General features: G+C 43.1%; 1 protein-coding gene across 1 annotated transcript; it reads left to right on the forward strand.

Annotated features, from left to right (window-relative positions):
* The first annotated feature begins 908 nt into the window (after positions 1-908).
* On the forward strand, positions 909-2,068 carry LOC133930136 (uncharacterized). The gene is made up of 2 exons (XM_062376828.1): positions 909-1,423; positions 2,035-2,068. Exons 1-2 carry the CDS (start codon positions 909-911, stop codon positions 2,066-2,068), a joined length of 549 nt encoding a protein of 182 aa, XP_062232812.1.
* The last annotated feature ends 7,946 nt before the right edge of the window (positions 2,069-10,014 follow it).

Here is a 10,014-nt window from a genome sequence, read left to right on the forward strand (position 1 = left end):
AATTGATGGACCATGCTTGGTAGTGATTTCCTGGTGGCACACCACTAGCGTGTGTTAAGTACCTTACAAACACAGCAACATGGATATCACGACTCGTGGCTAAAAGTTGGATAACGTCTGTAGAGTGTAAAACTGTTATAACAATCGTGTCCGTGGTTATGGGAGATTTTGATCCTCACATTATTAGGTGGTTTGGGTTATGGTTATGGTTTTAGGTGATAGTTATGGTTTTGGTTATGGTGGTGGAATAATTATGGTTTGGTGAAACTGGTGATACAAGGTGGTATTGGTTTACAGGATAGTCAACCTTGGGGGTTTGTTTATGGTTGGTTTAATTGGGTTACATTCACTTAATAACTTCTCAATGTTTTAAAGTTTAATTATTTTCTTCACCCGTATTTACACAAATATACCTTGTGTTAACCTATTCTTGTTATAAGCCTGCATATCATTATTCTTCTGTACAGTTATTGAGCACGTCAGGTGCTCACACTTGTTATTTTCTCTATGCCATGTGACATGTGTGGTGCTGCTCAGTGAGTAAAGATGTTGAAAACTGTCAAGACGAGGTTGTGATATTCTAGGTGCGTGTCTCCCGGCTGGTTGCCTGCGGTGTTGTTGGGCACCAGTGCTTCTGTTCTGCTGCAGATATCTTCATAGAAGATAATATATGCCAATTTTTGTAAGAGTTTAACGTTTATTCTATAAAATATTACTTTTGTGACTTCATATGTGATGTCCTTATGTATGTTAAACATCCTGGGAACACATAAGTCGCATCTAGTTTTGTCCGATAAAATCGGGTATAACACATGGCCCAGCTAACTATCCTCAATATCAAAGTTTCCCGAACCTTGGTCGATGGGGGTAGTTCGCTTAACCTCATCTTCACCAAGACCCTAGACAAGATGGGGGTTCAGATGTCGGAGCCTAAGGCGGGAGTCGAGCCTGTCCATGCCATAACCCCCAACTCATCGACCATGCCCTTAGGCCAGATTGAGTTGCTGGTTACATTTGACATGCCAGACAATTTTCGTACAGAGAAGCTTACCTTCGATGTCACAGACTTCGAGATGGCGTATAATGTGATCTTGGGCCGCTCAATGATAGGTAAGTTTATGGAAGTGGTGCACTATACATACCAGATGCTTAATATCCTGGGCCCTAAAGGGATCATAACTGTCAGGGGAGATCAGCATGTAGTAGTCAAATGCGACAAGCAGAACATGGACATGGTCGAACACCTCAGTCAAGCAGCAACCACATCTAAGGGCACGGATTCCAAGCGTCAGAAGCATCAAGCCACCGTTGAGATCAAGGACTCCAAGCTTGTAAGTCTTGCTGATACTTCCAAGTCCAATGAGGCCACCAATTGTGAGATCAGCGATGGTGCCGACAACAAAGGGGTAATGGTGGCGTCAAGGTTAAATCCCTTGACCTATCTGAACCAGCCAAGATGGTTAAGGTTGGGGCTAACCTCAACCCTAAATAGGAACTCGAGCTCATCACTTTCCTCCAGACAAACCAAGACGTGTCTGCGTGGCAAACGTCTAATATGTTCGGAGTCCCTAGGGAAGTGATTAATCATCGACTAGCTATTAAGCCTGACTCCAAACCCATGGTGCAGAAGTAGTGAAGATTTGCACAGGACAGGAAGCAAGCAATCCAGGAGGAGGTCGGAAAACTCCTAAAGGTGGGCTTTATTCAAGAGGTTCGTCATCCTACATGGCTGGTGAATTCTGTCCTCTTCAAGAATGCTAATGGAAGATGGAGAATGTGTGTCAACTTCATCGACCTCAACAAAGCATATCCCAAGGATCCTTTCCCTCTTCCTCACATCGACCAGATCATCGACTCCACGGTAGGTTGTGCATTACTATATTTTCTAGATGCCTATTCGGGATATCACCAAATTAGCATGGGAATAGAGGATGAGAAGAAACTGCTTTTACCACTCCTTTTGGTGTAGTCTGCTATGTAAAGATATCTTTTAGCTTAAAAAATGCTAGTACTACGTATCAATGGTGTATTCAGAACTGTTTACAACCCCAAATTGGGTGCAATGTAGAAGCGTATGTTGATGATATTGTAGCCAAATCTATAACCGAAGATGCATTGATTGTCGATCTCAAGGAAACATTTGACAGCCTCATGAAGTATCGTATGTCACTTAATCCCGAAAAATGCACATTCGGCATCCCGTCCAGCAAGCTTCTCGGGTTTCTAGTGTCAAGTCGAGGCATTGAGGCCAATCCTGGCAAAATCGAAGCTCTTGATCAGATGCGATCGCCTCGAACATTGAAAGAAATTCAAAAATTAACATCCCAAGGATCCTTTCCCTCTTCCTCACATCGACCAGATCATCGACTCCACGGTAGGTTGTGCATTACTATATTTTCTAGATGCCTATTCGGGATATCAGCAAATTAGCATGGGAATAGAGGATGAGAAGAAACTGCTTTTACCACTCCTTTTGGTGTAGTCTGCTATGTAAAGATATCTTTTAGCTTAAAAAATGCTAGTACTACGTATCAACGGTGTATTCAGAACTGTTTACAACCCCAAATTGGGTGCAATGTAGAAGCGTATGTTGATGATATTGTAGCCAAATCTATAACCGAAGATGCATTGATTGTCGATCTCAAGGAAACATTTGACAGCCTCATGAAGTATCGTATGTCACTTAATCCCGAAAAATGCACATTTGGCATCCCGTCCAGCAAGCTTCTCGGGTTTCTAGTGTCAAGTCGAGGCATTGAGGCCAATCCTGGCAAAATCGAAGCTCTTGATTAGATGCGATCGCCTCGAACATTGAAAGAAATTCAAAAATTAACATGCTGCATTGCAGCCCTTAGTTCATTCGTCTCTAAGATGGGCGAGCGAGGGATGCCTTTCTTCAAGCTGTTGAACAAACACGACCGATTCGAGTGGATAGAAGAAGTAGAGCGCGCCTTTTCAGGATTTAAAAAGGTATTTATCGTCTCTGCTAATTCTTACACCACATAACCAAAAAGAAGAGCTCTTTTTTACACTGCAGCTACCCCACAAGTTGTAAGCGCGATCCTGGTTGGTGAACGGAAAGCCCTAAGAGAAAGGCCAAGGTCCAGAAATCTGTTTACTATATGAGCGAAGTCCTACACAATGCTAAGCTATGATACCCACAAGTTCAGAAGTTGCTACATACAACCTTGATGTCTTTCCGGAAGCTACGACACTATTTTCAAGCACACAAGATCACTATCGTGATGACATATTCGCTAAAGGATGTCATATGCAATAGGGAGGCTATTGGACGAATCGCGCATTAGGCTGTTGAGCTCAATGGCTTCAACGTTGAATATGTGCCACATACAAGTGTGAAGTTGAGAGTACTAGCAGAATTCATCACCAAATGGACAAGAATTGAAGAAACAAGGCCAAGTGTGGTCGAAGACCACTGGATCGGCGCTCTTCTTCGATGGATCGTTCATGCTTCAAGGCTCAGGGGCTGGCATTGTACTTAAATCTCCAATGGGTGACAAACTTAGGTATGTTGTTCAATTTGATTTTAAAGCTTCCAACAATGTAGCAGAATACGAGGGGTTGGTAAACAAGCTCCGTATAGCTGTGTCACTTGGAATTAGGTGACTTCTCGTGAAAGGGGACTCCCAGCTAGTCGTAAAGCAAGTACAAAAGGAGTACGAGTGCTCGAATGACAACATGGCAGCTTACCTGAACAAGGTGTGAAAGCTCGAGCAGAAGTCTGAAGGGTTAGAAGTAACGCACATCAAGAGGAGTGACAACTCCGGTGCGGATGAACTTTTTAGACTCGCTTCTTCCTGATCTCTAGTACCCATAGGAGTCTTAGTTGAGAAACTCGTCAAACCATCTGTCCCGACACTTCGGTGAATGGATGCTGCCCAACTTGATCAGCAGTCTGGTCTAGTCATTGAGGCAGAACCCGCAGACACGATTACTGCACTACTCAAACATGAACTGACTTGGATTGCTCCGTACCAAGCCTATCTCGAACATCAAGACATCCCTGATGATGATGCGTCTGCAAAGAAATTTCTTGTAAGTCCAAGCTCTACGCTTTGGTAAATGGCAAGCTCTACCAAAAGGGGAGTAACAGAATTTTGATGAAGTGCATCACGAAGGAAGAGGGCAATAAAATATTGCTCCATATCCATTTAGGCATGTGTGGTTATCATGCATCTTACCGCACCTTTATCAGAAAAGCCTTTCGCCAAAGATTCTATTAGCAGACTGCCCTCCAGGATGCTTCTGAGCTGGTCAAAAAGTGCAAGAGCTGCCAATTTTTTGGAAGGTAGACCACTTGACCAGCCCAAGCTTGGCAAACAATTCCACTTTCTTGGCTTTTCTCCCTATTGGGCTTAGATATTGAGGACCATTTTTAATGGTCCAAGATGGTTAGAAGATCCTATTCATGGCTATCGACACGTTCACTAAGTGATCAAGATTGAACCTGTGGGAAAGATAACCGCAAAAGTGGCTAAGAAGTTCGTTAGGAGTATAATTACTCGATTTGGTATTCCACATCGGATAATTATGGATAACGGTAGCAAGTTCAGAAGCAGGACCTTCACTGCATTCTGTGAAGAATTTGGCGTCAATACCTATTTCGCCTCAGTAGCTCACCCACAAAGTAATGGTCAAGTTGAACATGCTAATGGTATAGTCTTGCAGGGCATCAAAACTCGAGCCTTCTGTAGGCTAAAGGCTTACTTGAAATGCTGGGTGAAAGAAGTTCCCTCGGTACTATGGGCCCTTCATACTTCAACTAATAGGGCCACCAGTGAAACTTTGTTCTTCTTAGTTTATGGAGTAGAGGCAATGCTCCCGACAGAGTTGCAGTTTGGATCCACGCAAGTGGAAAGTTACAAGGAGGAGGGCTAAGAGTAGTTATGAGCAGACGACATCAATTTACTCGAGGAGTATCATGACCGAGTATCTATTCGAGCAGCTAAGTATCAACAAGTGTTGCGTAGGTATCATAGTAAAAAAACTTCATCCCAAGAAACTCACTACTGGGGATCTTGTTCTACGAAAGGTGTAGAAATAGGCTAGGCACTATAAGTTATCACTTAAATGGGAAGGACCCTATACGGTGGTTGAACTTCCCCGACCTAGATCAGTGCAGCTATCTACTCCAAATGGTAAGATACTCGAGCAGTCATGGAATATCGACCAACTCCGAAAGTTTTATTCATAGAAAAGGTAAATTACAGGTAATTCAATTATATTTGATTTAATTAAATACTCGATTACATACGTTTTCTTTTCCATCTAACATGTGTGGCTAGTGCAAAGTTCATAGAAGGTATTCGCCTAGCTCTTGCAAACAGTGTAGGTCCTACTCCCCATTCAACAAGTCAAAGAATCTTTTATACTTCTCCCTCAGACGACAACTGATTGCACCAGGAACCGGATGCCAGCCAGCGTAAGGGCCACAGAAAGTGGCTGAGACAACGACTCTACCCGAGCTAAAGCTGTTGATCGATGCCAGCGGTATTGACGGACTCTCTGTGGAACGTGGAGTTGATCTGGCGGAGGTTGATGGAGAAGACAACCATGCTCTCTTCACCACTTAGGGCCTGGGGGCTTCATCGCCGAAGACCTCATTGGCAACCAGGTCGATGATCTTGTCAAGGTCACCACCATCTTCATCCCCTTCATCTTCTTCATCCATCTCTCATTCGGTTCCTCATCATCAAAGGAAATAATTATGACTGCAGGAGGGACCATGGAGAGGGGCTTGGGGGAGAGGAACCATGCTTCTTCATTCTTTGGTCTTGGCTCGCAGGACAATGGTGGAGTGGAGGCCATGGCTTCAGGCTCTACGAGTTTTTTAGAATAATGAGTAGAGGAGAAGGAAGGAGATGGGATGAGAAATAAACGGTCTTGGTTCCCCTCTATTTATAGCTGTGAGAATGGGTCGCACACTATGTAAAAGGAGCCGTCAAGATCCGAAGCTATCGCGTTTTAAAGATCTCCTCGGTCGCACGGTGTGTCTGGCGGAAGTCGAGGCATTGCAAGACGGTATGACCTATCTAATCTCTGCAAAGAGGGGTGTGATGTCATTATTGCATGTCAAATCAAAGGCTGCGGTGAAAACGAGCACGAACGGGAGTGGATTTTTAATGGTCAACTACCTGGCTATTCGAATACACCCGATGACCATAACATAATCTCAACCACCCACTCGGGGGCTGGAGTCATCGTGTATGTGGTCAAGAAATAGAAGTCGATGATTATGCTCTACTCTCCACTCGATCCAGCTATCGAGTGGAGAGTCGGGGGCTACATCACAATTTTTTGGTCTTTCTTGCTTCACTTTTTGTTTTTTGGTTATCATACCAACCTGAGAGCTGAAAGCTATATCGTATAATGTTAGTGCTTATGCTCCACTTTTTACTTGAATTCAGTCATGGAGTGAAGAGACAGGGGCCACGTCAAGTACATTTTGGAGCATATGATCTACTCTCTACCTTGATTATCATATCAAATAGAGTGTCGGGGCTACATCGCATATTTTTTCGATCCTACTGCTTTACTCTTTACTCGATCCAGTCATCTAGTAAATAGTCAAGGGCTACAACACCATATATTTTCAATAACGCAGGTAAGTTCTTTTCTACTCTTAGATCGAATAATTTTCTTCTCAACTATAGAGTCAAGGGCTATATAATAATACCTTACTTTTCGTAAATTTTGTATATATCTTTTGAAAAAGTTTATCTGGCTTTGCATCGATTGCTTTGGATAAGAGCTAGTAGAGGCATATGTTGGGTTGATGATGGACAACTACACCTAATAAAGTATAATGGCATAAGAGATTGTTAGACATCTCACACCTAATGGATAAAAAAGGTTCTAAAGTTTGAGTCAATCCCATGTGAGTTCTTTGTCGAGTTCATGTCTGTACGCTGGTCAAGCACGCAAGTTAGTGAAAGTTTGCAAAAGGTCATCATTATTTCCTATTTTTAGCTTTACACTAAGTTTTTTCCTTACTCTTGTGGTTACCTCGAGTAGTAATTCAAGATCCATACATCTAACAATTTGTCTAGTCAAGTTTTCAGATATTGACATATATTCTATAGGTCAGTCGATTACGAGGATGATCATAATATTTGCTAGTTAACTTTGCATCTACTAATGCTAACTCTATTTCATCGATAAAGAAATAGCAAGCAATAGCATATTGAACAAGCAAAATAATAGCAATGTTCAAAAACATCCCCAAATTATGAATCCATTTCTAAATGTTTCGAGTCGGGGATTGCAGACCATTAGTTAGAAGGGCTACCCTTGCTTTCATAGTCATACAGGTTGAGCCTTAAAGACTAGACAAAGGCAGGGATCAGAGGTTCGATGCTTTCCATAATTTGTGTTGCCTCCTCTACAGAGCATCTGAAACCCACTGTCACCACTGAGGTGTTAAGATTTGGGTCGTAACACTTGGGGAGACAAAGCATCATTTTGGTGCTGATGGAGGCTGACTGGGTCAGGCGATCGAAGGCATGTTCCCTTAGCTCTTGGAGTGCTGCAACCGTAGTATCCCATTTGGCGATCGCGGTGTCTCGACTAGTCTTTGCCTTCTTTAAAGCATCGGCCATCGTGTCTGGATTAGCTTTTGCCCTATTTGAAGCATCTTTGAGCCTTTTCTGATACTTGTCCTTCTCGTCGAGGACTTTCATCATATCATTGAGAAGGGTTACTTTTCTCTCCATGGAGGACTCAAGATCTAGAGGAACAAACGATAAAATTTATCATCAGTTGCCCAATGTATGAATCACATATTAGTGATCAAGGAGTAAACTAACCTTCAATTGTCCTTTGTCGAGTAGCTAGCTTGTTGTCTTTCTCTTCGAGAGCCTTCTGATAGCTCATTGCGTCAATTGACAAAAGCTAGGACTCGACCACTGCTACCTGATCATAGATAGCCTTGATATGAGACTTCATTGTTGCCTAGAGTTCGATAACAAGAAGGCTTGCAGCAGCTTCAGGTTAGTTGAGCTCTGAGCTTCGTGCAGGAACGTCTGCAAGAGGTTGTTATACTCGAGAAGGCGGTGGCAGAGCAACGGTGGAAGATAGGTTCTGTTGGATGACCAAACCACTTTCAATCTGTTCTTTAGACTTCTCTAGAATCAGCAAGCTGCAAGATATGGGATCATGAACGCGATAGAAGGATGCAGATTAATACAAATACTTCAATCGAACCTTTTGGAACCTGGGATGAGTGACTTGACTTTTGATTTCTGTCTCTTGATTACTATCTTCCCTGTCGTACCAGCGGTAGGGTTCAGTTGTGCAGGAGGGATGATTAGGGGATCGAATGAAGCCAAAATTGCTAGTGCCTGCAAGAAACTATCCATAATGATTCATCATCATTTTGGACTTATTGAACCAATGCTCAAAAGAATGGCCAATGTAAGGGAGAAGACTCGCTAAGAGTTACCTCATTTACCGAGTCATTAGGCATGTCGGTTGCGTGAAGAGGTTATAGAGAGGGAGTTCCAGATGTTCCCTGTCAATGTACCACGCTCGGGCGTCAGCAAGTGAGTACTCGATAACGAGAACAGAAAATACATAATTATTTAATAACTTGATATTAGTACCAATTGGCTTCTTCTCCCAGAGCGCTTGAGGGGCTCCAGATCATGTAGTGGAACAAATGACGAGGAAGATCTCTTTGATCAAAGATACCCCTTGGCCCCTTCATCGACTTGTATTTTCCCCTTGTCGCTGGCGCTAGCTCATGGACCTTAGTCGTACAGATGTGTTCTTGATAGAGAACTTGATCCTGTTATCAGAAAAAATGAGTCATGTTGAGGATTCGAACGAGAGTAAGGTTGAATAGAGCATTATTGGGCTTTGTCAGAGAAGAGCTTGTTCAATCGAGCCGTAGTACCCTGAAGAGACAAAGCTAGAAAAGAGAAGGTGAAGTAACTCGAAAGAATTCAACTACGACAATAGATGCAGCGAAGTGCCTTGTGCTCTTACTTCCTGCCACATCCTTGGAGCTGTCTTTATCTCCAGAATACTCCCAGGTAAAGCGAGTTCATGCTTTCAAAGGACTTGACCTTCGACTAATGAGATCCTTGGCTACATGCCACCTGGTTAAGGCACTCTGCCTAAGTTCACTCATCATCGTGACATAGTGGGCAGTGTGGTCAGACTCGCAGTGCTTTTTTGACCAAGATGGATTTTGGCAGGGTAGAAGGTTCTTATATATTAGGGAGAATGGATTGGGTCAGGGTTGGAGATGTAAAACCAGAGTTTTTTCCAATCCTTCTTCGAAGAAGAGGTTAACGCAACTGGAATATAGGAGTTCTTCATTCCAGGCCGCAACTGGAAACCATAACCTCCAACACATTTGTTCTCCTTATTCCTCTTCAGATGATAGAAGTACTGGAATAGATTCAAGCTGGGCTTGATGCCAAGGAAGGCTTCACATAAGTGAATGAAAACGCTAAGCATGGTGATTGAGTTTGGATTTAAGTGGTGGAGCTCAATTTGGTACCAGTCGAGTATGTTGAGGAAAAAAATAGAAGGGGGAATGTTGGTCCGTAACACAAAAATGATTCAAAAGCCACAATATCATTATCAAATTGGTACGAAGGGAATTCCGACCTCGCTGCAGGCCTCTAGTTGACCAGATCTTGATGAGGCACTATTCCTTCTGCTTCAAGTTCCTTCAACCTAGACTCTTGCATCGTTGAAATCGCCAAAGATTCGGTCAGGAGCTTCATCTCATCCAGATACTCGGGGGCAATATCGGCAGCCTTCGCGCCGAAGTATCTCTCTGGCAAGGAGGAAGCGGAGGTCTTTGCAGAGGAACTGGAATCCATGAACCTAAGTTTTCTAGTGGAAGCGTGTGTTTGGGCTGAGAGACATGGAAGTTTTTATGAGAGGAACGATTACTACAGTTAAATAACTTAGGCTTAAAGTTTCTTTGGTAACCACTCTTGTCACTATGGTGCTTCAATCGGAGTGAAAAGCGAGATGATA

Source organism: Phragmites australis, chromosome 10 (genome assembly GCF_958298935.1).
Source record: "Phragmites australis chromosome 10, lpPhrAust1.1, whole genome shotgun sequence".
Lineage (NCBI taxonomy): Eukaryota > Viridiplantae > Streptophyta > Magnoliopsida > Poales > Poaceae > Phragmites > Phragmites australis.